Genomic DNA, 21929 nt, shown 5'->3' on the forward strand with positions numbered 1-21929 from the left:
TCCCGACACATGGGACTTTCCTGACAGGGAAACGTCTCATGGTAAAAGAGAGTAATCATACGACATGTGTTGGGTTTTTTCGTGGTTAAACTTTATTCAAAATAGGGTTAGGGTTAAGATAAGATAAAACAAGATTACACTATGTTATCAGAATGCTCTTCCCGAATTTGTGACTTCCGTCCCAATACATACACTGTTTCACATGAATGAAAACAAAATCAAAAAACACATGTCCAAACAACGAGGTAAATACATACACACACTTATTTTGTCACATATTATGGTTAAGTGGCTGCTGTGCAATTGATATTATAACTCCAATTAACATTTGGTACTCGGTCCACACAGAGACAAAAAGCTGGCAAAAGCTGATATTCTTCAAATAAGTAACGGGAGAGTTTGGATGTAATATTACCCACCAGAGAAAACCATTGCCAAAATATGTATTCACAAATTCATATTTCCCCGGGTCAAAAACTCTTGTTGTTTGTTCAAACACAAACAATGCAACTGTTCAACCAGAGTACTGTACAGAATGAGATACATAATTTTGGGGAATATCAAGAGTAATATTCAATAGCTTAAATGTTATACAGTGTGGTGCCACCAAAATCACTTCACACATGATAAAAAGGCCTTACCACAATAATGGGGATTCTTTATTCTGAATAAAATGACTTCACTGTTATACAGTGTAGTGTCACCAGAACTTCTGAAAGACAGAAGATTAAATAGCTGTCCTGCAAAATTTGTGCAATGGTAACCTTATAATTTATTTCGCTGACGCTTTTGTCCAAAGCGACTTTCAATCATTGAGGCAGGTATCATTAAGGGCGTAGCATAAGGGCCCACTGGGATGACCCGGAATCAAACCCTAACCTTCTTTAACCATAGGTCAGCGGTGTAACCCGCTAAGCTTGTGAAGCGCTTAGATCGGCTGGACGACCACTCCCTCAAAGACACAGAGCAGATAAAGCGGTTATGGATGCTGTCAGTGGCAGCTCTGCTGGGCTCCCACCACACCTGACTAACCCTATATGAAAGCTCCAGTTTCAAAGATGAACAAACCAGAGGGATTGATATATAAGAAGGTGGCTTGGTCTTCTCAAGGGCCAAAGCAGCATAGCGCATGGGAAAGGGGTCCTGAAGCTCTCCATCTCTAGTCTCTCTGAAGAGTGCAAGTGCACCAAAGTGAGGACGGAAACGATGCTAGGAATGCTTGGAAGGGGATCCAGCCCGAGCTGGGAGTACATGGAGCCCTGCTGAAGCAACCAAGCAGGCAAAGGCTGCACTAATGCACACACATATCGTGGGCTGTGTCAGCTCACAAACATAACCAGCATCGTGCAAGCTGAGGTGATCCAAAAAACGAGGGTAAAATTATAGTTACAAAAATGCATGCCCTTGTAATAACTTATAGTATACTCCGACTTGCTGCTACATACAACATCTCTGTCACTTGAGATGATATTTTGTTGTATTATTAAAATGTGTGTATTCTGTCTCACTCCTGTATTTATTTTCATATTCTATATTATTCTATTCTTATCCTGTACTAATTATGTATTTGCACTGCTGTGTTATCCACATTTCCACCATGGGCCTAAAAAAGGAATATGTTATCTTACATGCTCACCCATGTCTCCTATAGCTTCAACATGGAGCCAGACAAGACTATATGGTCAGAATATGTTATAAGTTATGATGATGATCAGTATTTTAGACACAGGTCCAACTATGTGGTACTATCTGTTTCTCTCATCTGACATTTCACCATGCGTCTCCTAATATTGCTATTCTGCCGTTTTACATGTTCTGTTTAGTTTAACGGTCTTGTATGTGAGGAAAAGTCTTACACTGTTGTTACAATCTGCAAATTGTTTCAGTGTCATTTGTAAAGTTGTTTCCGTGAGAAAGCTGCAACATACCACGAGCACATTCAAAGCAGACGTTTTTACAGCGAGCTCTGCACCAGTCACTTACACGCCTCAGGTTTCTAGGATCGGAGCTGTGATTCAACCTAATATGTTCGGCAGTATGTACTGTAGATTATTGCACCCTGAGATAAAATTATTTTGTGGTTTTAGCAGTTCATTTTTCAGATCATTTTCACATATTCCCAAACATCAGAGCCCTTTTCACAAATTCACTTCAGATTCTACCACCATGTGCATCTTGAGTGACCACTGGGGATCGTATTTCCCTCCCCTGCTCTGCATCTGACTATCATCATTTCAGTTTGCAAAGAACAAATGTCCGCCAGCAGGAGGCAGCAATGTACTTCCCAGGGGGAATTCATTAAAGGGAGAATTTGCATTTTTGCTTGAACAGTGCATCATGCTACTTCCACGAGCACGACTCTCTGACCTGATGTAATTAACTCCACAACGGGCAGCAACACGGTCTGGTGACTTGACTGATGTTTCACCAGTTTTCACTCACATCAAAGGTTGTGTCTCTCAGTGATCTTTCCAAGGACCGTTCCACGTTGGTGCAGTTCAATCATGTGGCCTTTCAGGGTGGTTGCCTCGGTGCTTTTTCATTGACAGGCTGGATTTCAGACTCTTAAGTCAACTCCTGCCATCTGCTTCTCATCCAGGGATGATGGAACTATTTTCTGGGAGGGGGTGCTCACTGTTCTTCACCCGCTGCACATTATAGACTTTATCTTTTGCTATCTCTTGTTATCTTCAGCTGTGGCGACCCACCCTGGACAGAGCTGTACAACACAGAAGTGCTGACTAGACTGAGCTACGAAGCAGCAAAACCCAAGGCTTTAATTTCAAATATCAAATCATTTGACAAAGTAAACAGCTATTGAGCAAATTAGAAATCAAGATTTAGACTTTGGTATTATGACACTAAGAATGGTTCATGTCATAGCATTGCCCATGTCATGCATGTTCATACTAGTCAAAATATTTCTGCAAAAAGTGCAAAATCAAAAAGTAATCTGTCAAATCAATGGCCCGTGAAGGTACAAATAATTGTAGCCTCGAATGAGGGATCACTTGAAGAATGCTGGCTATTTATCATATATTGCCGGGAGTGGTGAGGGGTATGGTCTGGTGACTGGACTTTATCTACATTCCATATCTCTCTCGCATCAGAGTTGTACCTTCCCCTCAGGACAGGTTGGGGGTCCATTTCAAAAAGAAATCTGAAACACTCAGGTCCATCTGCTTCTCATGTTTGTGGGTATTTGATGTTCTAATATTGTTCAATATTTCCACTGATTTCCATTTCTCACCACTTCTTTATCCCGAGCTATCAATGAGCCCTACACAAGGCTTTGATTTTAAATATTGAAATGATTTGAGAAGTATACAGCTATTAAAGGTTTGGTGTGTAGGAATGGCATCTAGCTCAGAGGTTGCATATTGCAACCAACTGATTACCCCTCGCACCGGCCTCCTAATAATTATGAATATCATATTTATTATACTTGAGCAGAAGACGTTGCCGGTGAGTTCTGGAGGATAAAGTTTTGAGTAACCTAGTGAAGCAAAAGGATGAAATGCTTTGCTGCTTCAGGAAGCTTCATTTGGCCTTCAGATGGAGTGTTGGTGCTGACGTTTCATGATTAATGAATAAATATAAGTCTACCTGTCTGTCTGTCTGTCTGTCTGTCTGTCTGTCTGTCTGTCCTTCCGTCCGCCTGTCTGTCTGTGTGTATGTGCATCTCATATCTTGAGAACCGTTTGTCTCATCGGGCTTCACACTTGGCATGTGTATTGTTTAGGGCCCAAGAAGGTACAGTGTTGAATTTGTCGCGCACCGAATTGATACATCGGATATGTTCAATATTGATCGACTTTGCTCTCGGCCTTCTGTACAGTAGTAGGGGCGGGGCAGCGTGCTCATTCACAGCAGTTCACTACAATGTTACAGACAATGACAGACTACAACCAAAACTCTATTTCCCCTCCCTTGAGCTAGATCTACGAGTCATTCGTCATTTATTCGTGCATTATGTTTTACGTTGTTTCATGTTTTTAAGTTATGTACCTTGACATTTGTTGCTGAGACTGTTTTATCGCCATTGTAACATTAGCAGCAAACACTTTTAAGTCTGCGTCTCACTGAATACATTTACTACAGGGCAAAGAACAGTTCTCGTGGATACCGGAGAAGGAGATTTGGGGGTTGTCAGAGAGACATCTTTTTGGCTGTAGGCCAGCAGAGACCGGCGGGGCCGCATCGTTGAGCCCACCGGGGATTTATAGAGAGGAGTTGCAGTGGGCCTGCATCAATCACCTCGCACAGACTTGTGTTTTTTTTCTGATCTAATATAATTTCCCCAAAAGGGTTGTTACATTTTATGCAATAACACCGTGTTCACATGACTTGCCATGTTATGATTTGTGTTTTGGGTCTGTCATACTCCACTCCTACCAGATGTCGCCACACTTCTCTCCTCTCTCCAGATCCACTGATGCACTCACATGTTTTCCATTTCCATTCTCTGGATCTTCCCTAACTACCTAGACACCTGTTCCTCATTTCCTTCAGCTGGTCCCTGCTATTTAGACCATTTTTTTTTGCTAATGTTTCTCTGTGAGTCTCTTTGAGGAGTGGACTCCTGTTCTTGCTACCAGTATGGATTTACCGGTTCTCTCTCGCTGTGTCTCTGCCTGCTCATAATCATCATCATCATCATCATCATCATCATCATCATCATCATCATCTTCACTTGCAATATTAAAGTTCCTTTACTACACCAGCCTGTCCGTCTGTCTGTCTGTGTTTGGCAGGGGGCCTGTACTCCTAACATAAGCCATGTGACAAGTTATAAGATTATTATTATATTCTTTTTTTTATTATTAGACTTTGCACTGATGCATCAATCTTGACTGAAAGTGCAGGATATTATGCAAAAGGAGTTATTTTCTTCTGAAAGATAATAGATACAACAGCAAAAGCCATTTTCAGTGTTAAGTCTGCCAGCATTAGTATGAAATTGACTTGTTTCACCAGTCAAGTATTGTAAATACAAATGCATGACATCTCTGGCAAAGTAAAAGGGGAGACGGAGAAGAACGTTTTGTTCCTGTTGAGTTAAATCAAAAGATATATATATATATATATATATATATATATATATATATATATATATATATATATATATATATATATATATATATTGTTCTTTAGTTCCCTGATCGGTCCTTCCCCCAGTGAGAGAGATGTTCCTCATGTCGTTGGCTGTGGGATCTGTCAAATGTCAGCTTGTTAAGTTTGTGCAATTTCACAGTTGTATACACACGTCTGTTTGCCAGCATCGCATCAGAATTCTGCGTTTCCAGAATTTAATCTCCAATACCCACCTCCTATTACATCGGAATGAGGTTTCTCGGGTTAGTTTGTCTTCCTCTGCGGTTTGATGGATGTTAAATCGAGGAAATGGTCAAAATATAGAACTAACCCTAATTAAAGTGAATTATTGTATATTCACCATCTTCAAAGAATTGTATAAAATCACCAACTCTAATAGACTCACTGGGGAGATCAGAAAAAGATCACATATTGTTCAGAGTGTAACCATAAATCTGTTTTTGTTTCTTGAAAAAAATAATTTTTGGAACAAAGACCTGTCTGTGCTATATTTTTTAGATAGTGAATGTCTGGGAGAAGATTTCCTGTTTGCTTCCAAGTATTTTATCTGGCCCATCAACTGTTTTACATTTTTTGGGGGGACGGGGGCTGTTTTGCAAAACAGGCCGTTAAATTTATTTTGTAGCAAAAATACGGCTCGACGGTCGGAAGGGACATTTCTAAGGAGAGACATATTGATAAGTGTTAGAGTTGGAAAAAACATGTGTTAGTAATCATAAACCATGTTGCTCGGTGTGACAGCGAGCCTAAGCGCTTGACACCAGGGCACTGAAACTGAAGCAGCTTAAGGGAATTCAGCTGTAGTCACGTTTCATATTTTCATTTGTGCTTTTTCTTCCTTTCAAGTCAAAATGGTTTCTGTGAGACAGGTCTGTCCGACTCAATAGTCAATACTGAGATGGGAAACCATTCAGAGGTCTGGAACCAAGTAATGCAGAATGTGCTTTAAATGGCCAACAAATGCACTGTCAAACCCCAACCAGGTACATTCACTTACTCTGCGTGAATAGTCCCATGGAGGACTGTGCTGGTGGGGGGGGTTTTCATCTTTATCAGCTGTGGGATCCCAGCTGGTCATTCCAGCACAGCTCACATTCGGAGCAGAGCGTTGGTCTGAGCAGTCAGAATGAGTCAAACAACCGTGTGGGTTCGCTGGGCTGTCAAAGGAACATTTTGGACATTTTTTTTTACCATTGACCCAATTATGTCATCAAGACAAGTTGACAGCTTTTTGTACAGTAGTTAGGTCCAAGTCTTTGTGAGCCTGTACCAGATGTCCCAGTTCCAGCTGCCCAGCCATGGAAACTGCAGGTTACCACAGCAACAGCAGCACCAACCATCTAATCTGCGGCGTGAGTTCACTCACTCAATGGGACGAACCCTGCAAACCCTGTTTGTTTGGGCACCCCTGGTCGACAATTTTCATGAATTAATCTTCAAAAGAGTATTATTAATTATATATTATATATTTGTAAAATTGATTTTTTTTAATTGATTGTAAAAAAGAAAATGAAAAAAAGGAAAGATGCACCGTACAAAAGTGTGGGCACCCCCAGATATTAGATAACTTCAGACAGTAATTTGTTTAAACGGCTAAGGCTCAGTCACCATCATCATGAGGAAAGGTGAAATGATGGCAAATTCAACACTTTATAAGAAGAGCGGAGGGAGTAGGAGAAATGGAAAAAGTCTTCATTAGTGTGGCCAATGTATGGCAAAGTATTAAAAATAAGTATCTTACAAGTTGCGGCATACTGGCCTTCATCACTGTGAATTAAAAAAGATATATTTGCCATGCATTAGCCACACTAATAAAAGTTTTTTTTAAATCTCTCCTCATCAAGAATACCTTGGTTTATTTCTTTCCTTTGCATCAAATTTGATCACCACTGTGCCAAAGAGAATCTTTTCTACACATACATTTCCAGACAGACGTGCTTCTTTTCTATTTTTTTGCCTGTCTCCCTAATGAAACCTTGTCCCAGCAATTAATAGCCACGAGACCCTTTCAGCAGCTGCCTATAGATTTCTGAAAATTACAGTAATAAGACGAAGAAAATGAAAAGGTTTTCAGGCAGCCCTTTCGTCAGCTTGTGATGTTATCAAGAAATGGCAGTCAAAGGGGACAGAGGTCATCAAGTTGATGTCTGGAATACCAGGAAACTTTCACAGAGAAATACTTGTAGAAATGCAAGAAATCAAAACCTCTGTTTGACTGCAAAAGAAAACAAAACCTGTATAAATATGACTTTGATTTAAGAGTCATTGGAACAAAAACTTTGTGTTAAGTTAAAATCAAACTTTTAGGGAAAAGGTTTGAAGCAAAGCCACAGGGTGGTTTGGGGATGAAGGGGTTGTTAAAGCACGGGGGTCGCTTTTTAATTCTTTATAAACTTTTATACAGTCAGAAGTACAATGAACATTTCTTAGGGAGGGAGGAGAATGGATTCAATTAGATTCCAATAAATTATGGTGGCACACAACCACACTGCTGGTGAAAAAGCTGAAGATGAAGAGAGGACAGCTTCGACAAACAGGATAATGATCCTAAGCACACGCCTCGAAACCCCCCAGCCACACGAGGCACAGGCTGAAGGTATTGGCCCAGGGCCTTTACACTCCCCTGATCTAAACATCATCGAATAATCTGAGGACAGACTTCAAAAGAGTGGTGTGCGTTGGGCGGATACAAGGAGGGAAGGCAGGGGCTGAAATACCCCCATAACAGGAACTGAAATACTGGCTGCACTACGTGTTTACAAGCTGGGACTTGCTTAGGATATTGAAGAAATGTGTCATCGATAACTTTATGCCCATTGGAAATCTTTTACTCAGATTCTTTCATGCCACTGTACTGGTATCCAACACATTTATATCATATCATATCATATTATATTATATTATATTATATTATATTATATTATGTTATGTTATGTTATGTTATGTTATATTATATTATATTATATTATATTATATTATACTATATTATGTTATATTATATTATATTATATTATATTATATTATATTATATTATATTATATTATATTATATTATATTATATTATATTATATTATATTATATTATATTATATTATATTATATTATATTATATTGTATTATATTATATTATATTATATTATATTATATTATATCATATTATATCATATTATATCGTATTATGTTATGTTATTTTATATTATATTATATTGTATCATATCATATCGTATCATATCATATTCTATTATGTTATGTTATGTTATGTTATGTTATGTTATGTTATATTATACTATATCATATTGTATTATATTGTATTTTATTGTATTGTATTATATTATATTATATTATATTATATTATATAATACTCCCTGATTTCATTATGTTTTGTCACAAAGAGATTCACCACCTCCGAGGCTGCGCTGTTGTCTGTTGCCAGGGCAACCGTCGCTCATCCGTAGCCTCGTCTCCCGGCGTGTCTCGAGTCCGGTTGGGGGGGGGGGGCTGCGCGTTTCGGTCTCTGTCGTCGTCACCCTCCCTGTGTTAAACACAGTGGTACCTCCTCACAGCCAGAAGCACACGTAGAGCGACTGAAGTGAAGGTTTTACAGAAGAAGAAGTGAGGCACGGATTTTTTATTTATTTGATTTTTGATTTTTGATTTTTTAACCATTGCACCCGCACATTTCTCTGACGAATGTGAATGTGATTTTCTCTCTCTTACTGTGTCATTGACAGATCGCATCACCATGAGGCAGATCACCGGCAAACACTTGCTGTGCTTCTTCCTGCTCGTCTTCCCGCTGTCCTGGGCTGAGGACACGAAGAGGGATGGGAGGAGGACTCAGAACGACTCAGGTGAGGATTCTCTTCATTAACACATTCAAGTTGCTGTAAAAAACAACAACAAACATACAAAAAAAATCTTCTGTGAGCATCTCTCAAGGCTTACATCATAAACTAAAACTGTGCAGTTCATAATGTTCCGGAACAAAATGAGCTATAAGAAATTTGCTTTATAAGAAATGATATGTTGTTGATGGGTGACATTTCCATCCAGAGGACATTAAATGTATAAATAAGCATTGATCAACTTAAAGAAAATGTTTTATTACTAATTAATAAAGGTATCCTGTCTATTGAGCTAATTGCAAATTTAAGAAATGTAATTTCAAAAATATTAAAACATTTTTATAAACTATCTGAATAAAACTGAAAAAAACTTTACCATAGAATATAGTCATTAATATCCTACCGATTTTTATTTTTTGCGGTATTGCGGGACTCAATATCCAATCAATGCTTTAGATTAAGTATTTTCATTGGGAGTCATTAAAATATAGTTAAAATATATATTTTAGTCGTGTCCCGGGGTTTTCACCCAGTCATGTACCACGACACATTCCCTCTGAAACATTTGGAATATAGCACAATTCACATGTTTAACAGGAAGCTACATAATCTTTAAGACAGAGAGTGAGTTGTCTCATTTTCTCTTTTGTACATTTGACGAGACTTTAACTGACTCAAACATTCTTTCTTGTTACCCATGTTATTTCTTCGATGTCATTTGTTTATTTAAAAAAATATTAAATCTTGGTCAATCAATAGAATGTGCTCAGTGTCATCGTGCTGTTGGCGTGAATGCCATGTGGCTATATTAAATATAGTCATGTAACAGTACTAAGTTTAAAAAAAAATCACTACTGTTTCTTGTAGTAACAACATAGATTAACATCTCTAGTTTATTGATCTTTTGGACTAAATACAAATCCATATAATACTTTCCACCAGAAACACTTACCAATGGCATGCTGCATGTGGAAGGATTAAGTTACACCCGGCCGACCTCAACCTCCCCTTTCTCTATATTTGTCTTCACCTCCTTAGCCAAGCACATATAACAACTCTTCAAGAAAGCAATCTCACACACACAACATGCATACATGGCTTACAGTGCATTGAGCTTCCTCGACCGCCATAATAAACACTAATACACACACACACACACGCACACACAAAAAACCCAGCACAGATACAGACAAAAGACACATTAAATTCCTTTTTTGTTTTGTTTGTTCCTTCAATCACCCGTTAATAAATTAATAAATCAAACGATTTTAAAAAATGATAAACTTTACCTTTGTGTCCTTTAAAATCAATAATTTCTTTAAAATGAAAACTTATAACTTAAAACAAATAAAGGCTTTCATGAGGGAATTCAAAGGAATTAGTTGACATGCATTTAGACAGGAGTTTTGGAAACAGGACTAAAACGCAACCATCTTCTGCCTAGGAACGTTGTAAAAATGAAATACAGTTGCCTGAAATTGAACAATAAATGGAGGAGTTACAACAAGCAAATGGCACTTATTTGGTGGAATACCCATATTTCATAGATTCCTTATTTAGTATTTGATTGACCGTGGCCTCTTTGTGCAGAGTATTGAGTGCAATTAGCAAAATATACGTGAAAGGCAGGCGTTATTTATACCTGCTCATTTTTGTTTTCAAGAGAATTGTTCTGAAAATTTAACTTTTGAAAATAATTCATATGATATGATTATGATTATGAATCTGACAGCAGGTTTTTAGAAATTAGTTTTTTTTTCCCATTCCCTTCTATTGCAAACATTTATGAATCTGATTATTGTTGTCAAACCTGAGTATCACTGTACTGTGAGTGCTGTTGGAGTTAGCAAAAACCGTATATTAGTAAATGATAAAGATTATTTATTGTCCTCGTTGTTATATGCATACTCCAGTGTATGTGACCTATTGACCTTTTGGACCCTTTGTTTGAACTCTGTGTTATTGTTTCCCATTTTAATTTTTTAGCTATTTACTTCTCTCTATCTCTGTGGTTTGTCTTGTCTTGATTACCACTCTTGTGATTGCCTGCCCCACCCTGATGTCTAATTATCCTCGCCTTTGTGTTTAGCGTCTGCACTCCAGATCCTCCTAAACTGGGCAAACACTGTGAGATGTCAGAAATTCTGTTGTTAAACTCCAACTCACATCGTAAATCGTCTGCGATGTGAAGCCAAAGCTCAGAATATATGTGCCCCGACTTGACTGCTCACACTGTGCGTGTGAAATGTCGTTGGCTCCTGCAGAAAGTTTCTCTTAGGCAGCGAATTTTGTGTTTACCATAAAAGAAGAATGCTGACAAGACATAACCGTGTGTAATCTGTGTGCAAAAACCCAAAACTTGGCCAAAAAAACAGGGGGAAAAATGTCCAATAAACATTATTCATTCATTCATCGTCTACCGCTTTATCCATTTAAGGGTCGCAGGGGGGGCGCTGGAGCCAATCCCAGCTAACATTGGGCGAGAGGCGGGGTACACCCTGGACAGGTGGCCAGCCTATCACAGGGCCACATACAGAGATTTAATTTTGAGTCTTCAATGAACCTAACCCCATTCTGCATGTCTTTGGACTGTGGGAGGAAGCCGGAGAACCCGGCTGGCTTTGAGGCGAAGGTGCTAACCACTACACCAGCGTGCAGCCCCCAATAAACATTATGATTTATGATATTTCCAACAATAACCGTTCAGCAGCGAAGGGACCCTCCAGCCGTAGGGATACAGTCCAGCACACTATTGACTATTTATTATATTTAATATACTATTTATTTCTCACTTGAAGCCAAATTGACCATGTTGCCACGCAGGCGCAGTCAGGAATAAAGGCACGGTGTTCGGGGAATCGGCTCTGCTTCAACTGTGCGAGAGGCTGAAGTCGGCCGACCCAAATTTGTGTCAGGTCAGAGATTTGTCGGAGCTTCCGACAGCCGGTCGCGTGTACACTGCACGGCAAACGATGCACGGCGCAGCTGAATAAGAGTCGTACGACTCGGAAATCGGGCAGAACGGGCTTAAATCACATGGTGTATGTCTTTGGTCAGTTTGTTTTTCTTGTCTCCCCGGTTTGACCTTGTGCTTCTGTTCAGCTGTCTGGTGTTTCCTAATGTTCACACTTTGTTCATGAGTCTTTTAAGAAGAGCCTGACCGATATGGATCTTTGGGGGACGATGCCGATACTTGAATTAAGACAAAACATGCACATTTAACGGCTCAGTTGATACATATCCGATAATATACCGATATGTCTGTGAAAGGCTAATATCTGGCTCTACTTTAAAGGGGAGCATCTGTTAGCCATTTTAGTCACATTAAATATCCTTCACAGCCCCTATCTGCCTTTGTTGTTGGTCTGCATTTTGTTCTTGAAATCCTTAACCAACAACAGTCATCTCTTTTGAGTATTATGACTAATCTTGGATATCATTTCCATTATATTTTATTATATATTATTTATTATTTTATACATTATTGTAATGATTATTATTATAAACCCGCGGCTGTATATCTGTTATGATTCTATTATTTTTTAAGCAGAAAAAAGAAAAAAAAGAAGCAAATCTTTACGACAGCTGAAACATTAACCTGTTGTTTTAAAGTTGATGAAAGCTTCTGTTGGGACAAATTGACTTTGCACACGTCTGCATTGGTTCGGGACAAGGTTTTAGTCGGTCTATCGAGGCTTTTGTCACAAGGAAGGAGTTCTCTTTTGATCTGAATTTGGTTGGAAAAAACGATAAACAGGACATGCACAGTCTGGCCCAATCCATTATTTGTGAGCAAAGGAAACGTGTTTGTGTACATAATAAAACGTATAGTAATGAATAAGAAGCCTGTTTTACCTGCTGGAAATAAATAGACACATAACAGTGTCCGTGTTAATGTTCTGACCTGTCAGTCAATTTATGGTGTCACAGCATGTTTTGAACCCGAGTTGTAAATTCTGCGCCAGAGATACCATTTGTTTGTGTTCATTTTAAGTCCGGCTGACCCTAACATTTCAACCTCTGACATGCTCATTAATGTCAACCAAAACTGCATTTGCTTTTATTATTATATATGCTTCGCCAAAAAAATCCCAAACAGCCAATCATAAATATTAATCTTCATTATTTGTTATTGTCAGACAAGGACGTTTGATCTAAGTGATAGTACGGAGTGCTTCACAGCTCACGTCTAACATTACCAGTACTGACACTGGGACAGTGAGGCGTAACCTTTGTAACAGGCTAACAGGTTACTACTATGCTATTAAGGAGCTGTAAAAAGTTAAGTTTCTGGAATATCTTCCAAATTTGTAAAGATGACCCTAAAAAAGTTGAATGACAGATATGCTAAAGGAAACTGGCACACTTTCAAAACACAGAAGGAAGAAGAAAGAATGCAAAACACAATTCAGGAAGACAGGAATCCAATCTAACTGTTAATGTTGCTGCAGAAGATGCAATATGGGAAGCATTAAAGATGTAAACTTGGGTAGGACATGAAGGAAAAATAATGGTTTCATGACAATTTGTTAAAAAGACAGATGGTGGTTTCACAAGAAATGTGATATTTTCAAGTGTGGATGAGGGCCTCAGCATTGGCAGGTTGAGTGAATGTATCTTCTGCAAAATAACAGATCAAGTGTACACATCTGGTCATAGATTAGCCCCAAGGTGTTGAGTTAGATTGGAAGAAAAGGTGCAGCGTCCATCGATCATGAAGCAGAAAGAAAAGAGATCGGAGCCAAGTAGGAGGATTTTTGATTCGTTGCCGTTGTAAAAGACACATTGTGGTATAAGGGTGAGGGTGTCGAAGGTGCCAGTGTCTGAGGTGAGTAGTTTGACTTTGATGAGAGATGTTCTGGTGACGATCCAAGAAGAACATCCAAACCAGCAGAGAGGAGGTTTGGAGTCAAATCCTTTTTGGTTTCAATTGGAACTCTGATCTTTTGATGCTTTTGGGTCTGTAAAAAATATCACACTGTTAAAAGCCTCAATCCAGCTCCATTATGGGAACATACCATCATAGTAAATTATGTCCGTCTATGTAGATTTTCAGCGGTGTTAGTATCGGTACCAAATTTCCCAGCAATTCATTATGTAGTTATTGAGAGTCAGTTGATCACCAGAGGCAGCAGCAGATACTGCAACCCTTCTAATAGCTGTGAATATTTCAATCCAAAAGTAGCAGAGTGATTCACTGAGAAGAAGGACATAGACATTCAAAGTGTCATGCCACAAGATCTAATGTCAGGACAAAGTTGTATAACTCGTTTGTCCAAAACGGTGAACAATGATCCAGAAATGGGGCAGAGGAAGAGAGGGTAAAAAAGCCAACAAGGAACACATTATGAGCAATGTGTACAACTGTTTCACCATTATTTCATTAAGAAAGGATGGACATAACCAAGACATTTGCAAACTTATTTTTCCTGGAAACCAAAAAAGCACAGACCCTAAAATTGTTCCAGCAAAAAGTCCTTACAAAGTTTCAAACCACTTGATGACATGTCTGGTAATGAGTGTCAGCTTTCAAAGTTTTCCCCGTCACCCAGATATAAATACACCAATGGTTTGCCGCCTCTGCGTGTGTGATCTGATATCTGATCCCAACTTGGCCTCATGCCCACTGGCTAAGGATCCTCCTGGCCCCAGGAGGGGCTCACAGCTTCCCCTTGTTTTGCTTAAGTTCGATCTGTCCACTTGTTGTTGAGTCACAGGGGTCAGAGCGGTTCTTGTGCTGTGTTAAATCTCTCTCAAACACAAACTAAATTCCAATCTGTAATTACATTTGAGATATTCATAATAGCATCTGTCAATCATGTGTTCTCACTTGACAGAATGGTAATTAAAGATATGCACAATAACTGACTTACTATTAAACATTATATTTCAGGATATCTCTTATCTAAAACTCTGAGGGGCCATTGGAACATTTAAGAGCTAGACTGGATACACAGTATATTGCAAATATAATTAATTTCTTCTTAGTCCAAAATAACATTTCAAATATCAACAATTCTTCCTATCCACCACTGTTATTTATGATATGCATATGTCCACGTCATTCTTACCAAGACAAACTTTTGACATTTATGTCTATTCACTTTCAGATATCCAAATTTATGTTGTTGATATCCAGAATGAACATTATTGATATCTCTTGAATTCTTAATGGGAAATATTCCCGTTTCAAACTCAATCCCGTCGCTACTTGTCATAAATTTGATATCAGATATCCAAATTTAAAAACGTTTCCAGAAATCCATAATGTGATTTGAATATCGAAAAAATGCACTATGACTCGTACAAATGTCATTACGGACATCCACAGCTGTCATTAAGACTGGTAAAATGGGATCTGGCCTCCGCAGGCTGCGGTCTGCGGGTGTTTGGAGTGACCGGTCAAAGCAGCAGAGAAGTTAACCACTCTCACAAACTCTAGATCCTCTAAATGTCGAGCAGTGGTGGAGGCTCGGGGCTCATGCTCTTCATAGCCTGTGCTCGTGGGACCACAAGTGCACGCGTGAGAGGATGGTTTTCCACTGAGGATACCGCTCTATGTTTTAATGTGCGCAGGTTTTGAGATTTATTGAACAGAATAATCTTGAATCGCTCAGACAGAGCAGGACTATAGTCACTTCACATTGAGAATAGCCAGTCGAAGTTGTGTGAACGTCCAATCAGGGTGCGTCATTGACACCTACCTGTGCGAGGTGTTCCAGGCGTGTCTTGACAGACAGATGTCCCGGGGCAGACCCACAGCACCCTCAGATGATGTGAAGTGTTGAAGTATTTAATGCATGTTTACTTCTCTTCTGAAGCAAATCCTGCTCACAATCAAGTTTTGACCTGACAAATTAAAAATAGTCAAATTGTTGTGTTTAGGCCCAAGAGAGTGTGGTGAGGTCAGAGAAACTGAATCGAGCTCCACTGGGGGTAAAAGTACAGAAAGCATTGTCAGAAATAATGTTTATTGAACCGGGACAATGATTCTTCTGTTATTTTCAACCCTAGATTTGATCCAAATAAAGAGCAGAAGACTTTTTGCAAGGCAGAAGGTTTCTCCATCAAAGGAAAATCCCACTGCTGTAAGTTTTCTATCTTCTTCTTTAACTGCCTTTGCATGTCAGATACAGTCACTGCATGTTCACCGATGTTTCAGTGAGGCATGATAATGAATGCTTGAAATGGAGGTGTGAGAAATAGGCTTTGTTTGAATATAAATTGTGAGAAGATGACAGTGTGCGTTTTTTAATTTTTTTTGCAGTTGTTGTATGGATGTACTAATCTGCCCAAATTAAAAGAAATAAATCAACAGCTCAATAAATACATTTGCCATGAGGAAATTACTGTAGGCATTAATTAATTCATGAAATATTATGTATATTCCTGTTTTAGATTTGCTTTTAACCTTTGTTTGTATTTATTTGGTACATTATTTGTACATTTCCATGACATATTTGGGTGTTTTAGAACATTATGTTGTATGAGGTTGGGTGTACCTGTACAAGAAAACCCAGAACACTACAAAGAAATAGTAATGGAAATAAAATAACCAAATATTGGTGAGAAAATTAGTAAAAACAATATTTAAGAAAAATACAATATTTTGATAAAGTTCTGGATTGCATACTGCTTGATTGCATTATGATTCTTGTGCTCACGCCATGAGATCAAACCAGATTTGTATATTGAATCTCTAAGCTGGTCAGATGCTTTAGGTGGTTTAGTAGGAATCCACACCAGCAGAATCCTTCTCTTTATTATGAGCGAGGCAAACGCAATATTTTTTGCTATTTGTCAGAGATATGTCATTACCTGCTCCCCTGAAGATGGATATCTCGACCAATGTAAATCAATATCAAACTTCAGACAGAAGTTTTGCATACCACAGCCCAGAACCCTGCCAGATTTCAAAAGTGCCAGAACGTGTGAGGTTAGCCTGCTTTTGCTGTAAGCCATCGTCACATTTTCCATCACTGCTCAAATATTTTTTTCAATAGTCTGGCCTTACATATAAGGTATATGATATACCGTATATGTAAGGCCAGGCATGACATGCCACTGACTCTATCTAGAGCACTGTCCCAAATCGCCTTAAGTATCTGGAACTCCCCAATCTGCCTGCATTTTATCCAATGTAATTTCCCTCAGGGATATAATGATACAAAGCAAAGTTGGACTCTTTTGGGTGAGAGAAAAAATGGTATCCAGCTCACGTCTTGGGAAATGTGCAAATTTTGGGCACAGCTTTCCTGGAAGTAGTGAAATAGGTCCGATGGGGGTAGCCCAAACATATTAGAAAGGACTGTAAAATCTGCAAAGCGTCTAATGATATATATATTGAATAGAAAAATAATATAGATGGAAATTTGATCTAAATCATATATATATATATACATATATATATATCAAATATCTAATGTAGTGAAGTGGTGTATCATGGTGGGTAACCGAGCTGAAGCTAATGAATTTTGACACATTACATTGAGTATTTGCCCGGCATGCAAGAGTGTAAACAGCTGCTTCAGTTTAGAGTTTGAGATTCTGGACCCATTTTACAGAGAGTAGTCAAACATTTGAGGTGGAGGGTGATTTGGAAGAGAACTTCTTACAAGATACTGTTGGGTAAACATCTGGACTGGGGGCCAGATGGGGCCGTCTGGAGTTGATTACCTCCCTGAGCATCTCAGGATTGCCTTATTTGTTTTCTGATCTTGACCTATGCCGGGACATTTAATATTTCAAAGAATCAAATCAGTATCCTCAGGAAACTCAGAAATGTATAATCGTGAAAATAATTTCAATAGCATCCACTATCATGTCGAGGTAGGTGTTATCTACCGATCTGTGGAATAAGTTGTGAAGGGGATTAACATCTTAATTGATCGGCCCCAAAAAATGTCCTGCATTTTCCCCATGTTAACACACACGTACCCACAAGAATGAAGTGATCCACCGATCCACCTGAGGCTGCAGTTTCTCAGCAGATTGTATTCCGTCTGAAGTTTGTGTAATTTGGTTGTCAGCGTAATTGCATATTGTTGATCTAACTTGTTGATATAATCAAGGAGTTGTTCCCTCTTTGTTTATTTGCATTGTTCAGTTGAGGAAAAGGTTTATTATCTGTCCTCTGATTGTGGCCTTAGAAGATTTTCTTACAAAAATAAGCCTTCACTCGGGGGGGGCAGTGCAGCAGGTTGAATAAAAACAACTGCATATCGTCTACTTATAAAGATGAACATATTGTAAAGGTGTTGCTGCTTATTTACACTTCCAGCAGATATGGACCAACTGACGCATGTAAGTCCAATGCTCTCTTTTAGCTCTATTTTGGTCTATACCAACTCGTGAAGTAACCATCTGGCGCTTGAGCTGCTAAATGCTTCACTATGCTTACCAACTACCCTCCAGCATTTTCTCTTTGTCAGCAGTTGATAGAGAGCAGTGAGCGTGGACCAAAATATTCAAGTTACAGGCTTTAAAACAAAAACAATGAGCTGAAAGACGCTAGAACAAAAGTTGAGGGGGATCTCTAGCTCTTCACTATGAACAACCCGCTTAGTATTACACATAATAATCTGACCCAGTGTGTTTATGAAAACTAAGTAATCTTAACTAAAGTTAAGATCTGTGTTTATGGTGTGCTTTCCCACACAGCATGGAGTAATAATTAAAAGGGTCAATGGGGTTTGGGCTTACTTCTCTATTTTGTTTTGAGAAATTTCCCACAAATTCTTTGTTTGTTGGTGTTCTCTCAGAAACGCAAGTCAAACCTGAACCCTGCGCGACGCTGTGGCCGCCTCATGGAGAACTGCTCCTCTCGGGTGCCATGCTGCGACCCCTGCGCTTCCTGCCGGTGTCGACTCTTCAACACAATCTGTCACTGCTGGAGGATCAACCACCTGTGCCAAAAGAGGACATAGATGGAGCATGTGTACACACACACACACAAACACACACGCACACACACACGCACACACACACGCACACACACACACACACACACACACACACACACACACACACACACACACACACGCACACACACACACACACACACACACACACAGCCCAGCACCTGAACATACTTAAATCGATCAGCCACAACATTAAAAGCATTAACCTGTTGAGGCTCATTGGTGTAAATGCAGAATAATTCACGTACGCTTTATGTCTTTACAGAGCACGTGCAGTTCCGAGAATATTATCACGCTTCAGTGCAAATGACTAACGTTTGGAAAACCATGAAATAGTTAGAAATTAAAAGCGATAGTTCTTTCCATTGTGGCTTCCACACTTGAAGGAGAGAGAGGCGTGAGCGAGGGGGTGAAGCCATATGTTATTTCTGGGATTTTCTGTCTCCACTCTTCTGAGGCTTGAATATAACAAACAAAATACCCCCAGAAATGTTTACAGGATATGTAGATATCAAACATACAGTTTGTAGGTGTAACTAAGGACAAGTGTCATGTGCTTTTTGATGTGAATATCCCATTACATGTTAACTGTGTGTTGTGCCTCTGGAATATTTCCCGCACTATTGCTGCTTTTGAATATCTTTATCTTTATCTCATTCCTGCCATGTTCAACTTGTATTGACGGCAATTACTGGATTATATTTGAAACAAAAATGTTTGGTATTTTTACTCATTACCCTACAGACTAAATGTGGAAAAAATAAAACATCTGTTTAAAAAAATGATTTCTCTGGTCTGTGCAATGTCTGCCTTGGGGAAGATTTGACCTGGTGTCCCAAATGAAAAATTAGTACAGTCAGTTTATATTTTCTGCTTTTGAATAAATACATAATAAGCCACTGTTTTTTTCCCTGTACCCTCTTGGTCTTCACATTCTGTATACTTCCCTTGCCTTCAGGGTCAAAATAGACCCGCTCTCACCAAATCCTTAGATTAAGGGAGCTTGACTGAATTTTAAACCCAAAATGTATTTTACATGAAGAAACAAACTTTTATCCATAACAACGTTTTGTCAATATCTGTGTTTTCCCTCTACAGAGTTTTGACAGACGTATTTTTTACATATTGGCGTCTCGCTTATATTTTTGTTTTGATGCCTTTCATATTTTATGTAAAAAACTTTGAGCTGTTTTTTTTGTTGAAATGTGCTACACTTCAAATGAACACGACATCTCTCATTTCTATTACAACACTTCTCCGTCATAATTGGACTTTTTTACCGGAGGTTTATAATCGTCATGTGCGCGCAGGTGTGTGTATTTAGACTTTGCAGAGGTTTTTGGTTTTTTTCAGTCCTCTTGCGGGGGCAGAATTGACATGGCCCCCTCCTGCCTCCCCCAGCTGCAGGCTCAGACGGATCAGACAAATTCAGGCCCCTGGACAGCGTTCACAAGCACCGCAGAGGCTGCTGTGCGGGGGGAAACTCCTTTCTTTGGCTGCATCCAGGTATAGGGTTGATCTAGTTCCATATCGTGAAGGCATTGTATGAGGACATGTATGATGGCACAGGACTGGGGGCCAGCAGGCAGTTGTCCTCCCTGCAGGTTGTCCACGCCTCCTTTGTTGTGGTTGTAGTTTTGTGCAGTGTGCTGAGGAGGACAACATCTTTGTTTTCTTTGTTGGCAGGTAAGAAAGTATGTATAAAGGCAAACTTCGATTGAGAAGGCCTTTCTCCCCCTCGTTATGAGGAGGGCATAGGGAAAGTCAGGCGAAATCAAAGCTATAACAGCAACATTTAATAAAACTAATGGTGAAGATCATTTACATTACAGATGGATGGATCCAGTTGCTCCTCAACTCCTAACCCTCTCTGCATCCCAGAAATGAGATGTGGCCTGGCCTCGGTACACTGTACGCTGCCTGCTGATCAATTTCCATACTTTTCCAGTTGTCATCTTGAGGAGGTTTTTTATCGATAGCACGGTCACAGGGGTTAAGTGCTTGAATGCAGAATTACTTGTGTGCATTTATGGGCGGAAACTGTGTATCATTTTGAGAAATATGAGACACTAGATCAAAACAAACCAGAGAAAAAAAAGGTTACTTTGAAAATTCCCCCTGGCAGCTATGTTCTAAATAATCAGGGACTAAACCTGCTTTGCGTTTTCTTCCCGGATGATTTTGTGGAAAGCATAAAGATAATGAACATTAAACACATGTGGTGGACGCCAAGTGGGTATCCAAAAGAGACAAGCATAGAATCATGTTGATGTTAGCCTGTGTGGATTCCAAAGTAAAGCATCTCTTGAATCCTAGCCAGGCAATGATACAGCATGAGGTGCACACACTGTATAGGACACAGTCGGCTCCTCTTCTGATGGAAGGTGAAGAGAAGGAAGGATGTTTGATTGCAAACGAACAAACATCTGGAGAGTTGTAGCAGCAGCTGTTACATTTTGATTGACAATCCATTTCATAGAGGCCGTCGTGTGTATGTTCAGTTAGCTTTAAACTGTCACGTCACATCCCCCTGTGTGCTATGAACACGAAGACAGAGAAGAGTGTGAGAAGTGTTACTCTAAGGAGCTTAAATAACATGTCAGCCATGCAGTCATGATGCGGTAAACCTGTCGAAGTTCCCAAAGCTGATCACGTGTGCTGTCTGATCATCTGAGATTAAGTGCTTCACTGTAAAACGGTCATCAAGAGAAAGACAAGTTGAAGTTGGCTAATGCACGACATGCATTTGTCCGTGAGGAACACGATACATCTCTACTTCTTTAGGCAGAAACATTTGTCTCTGTAGACACTGAATTTGAATCCTTTGTATTTGAATTTCAGCTCCTCAATTGTATAATTGCATTAAAAAAAATACTTAATTTGAATCACGTAGTTTGAATTTGTATTGTTTAACCTGAATAACTGGCTTTGAAAAACAGAAACTGAGGAGAAGGTTGACAAATTTAATAAATTAGCGCGAATGTAATTTTGTGAAATTGAATTGATTTTCTCTGAAACTGTCTTTGATCCTTGCTGAAAATGCGACTCTC

General features: G+C 39.2%; 1 protein-coding gene across 2 annotated transcripts; it reads left to right on the top strand.

The window, feature by feature from the left end:
• Positions 1 to 8592: 8592 nt before the first annotated feature.
• On the top strand, positions 8593 to 19723 carry asip2b (agouti signaling protein, nonagouti homolog (mouse) 2b). 2 transcript variants are annotated; one of them, XM_035634528.2, is made up of 4 exons: positions 8593 to 8731; positions 8846 to 8965; positions 15974 to 16047; positions 18721 to 19723. In XM_035634528.2, the coding sequence occupies exons 2-4, from the start codon at positions 8857 to 8859 to the stop codon at positions 18883 to 18885; spliced, it is 348 nt and encodes a 115-aa protein (XP_035490421.2). In that variant the 5' UTR covers positions 8593 to 8731; positions 8846 to 8856; the 3' UTR covers positions 18886 to 19723. The 2 variants fall into 2 exon arrangements, with proteins under 2 accessions (XP_035490421.2, XP_047188038.1); XM_047332082.1 differs by having other exon boundaries at positions 8593 to 8726.
• The last annotated feature ends 2206 nt before the right edge of the window (positions 19724 to 21929 follow it).

This window comes from Scophthalmus maximus, chromosome 5 (genome assembly GCF_022379125.1).
Source record: "Scophthalmus maximus strain ysfricsl-2021 chromosome 5, ASM2237912v1, whole genome shotgun sequence".
NCBI lineage: Eukaryota > Metazoa > Chordata > Actinopteri > Pleuronectiformes > Scophthalmidae > Scophthalmus > Scophthalmus maximus.

Bases quoted from the DNA above. Each gene is read 5' to 3' on its own strand.
- asip2b (XM_035634528.2), top strand. From the start codon at position 8,857: ATGAGGCAGATCACCGGCAAACACTTGCTGTGCTTCTTCCTGCTCGTC. The intron at 8,966-15,973 runs GTGAGGATTCTC...TTTCAACCCTAG, and splicing joins GAGGACTCAGAACGACTCAG to ATTTGATCCAAATAAAGAGC. The intron at 16,048-18,720 runs GTAAGTTTTCTA...GTGTTCTCTCAG, and splicing joins CAAAGGAAAATCCCACTGCT to AAACGCAAGTCAAACCTGAA.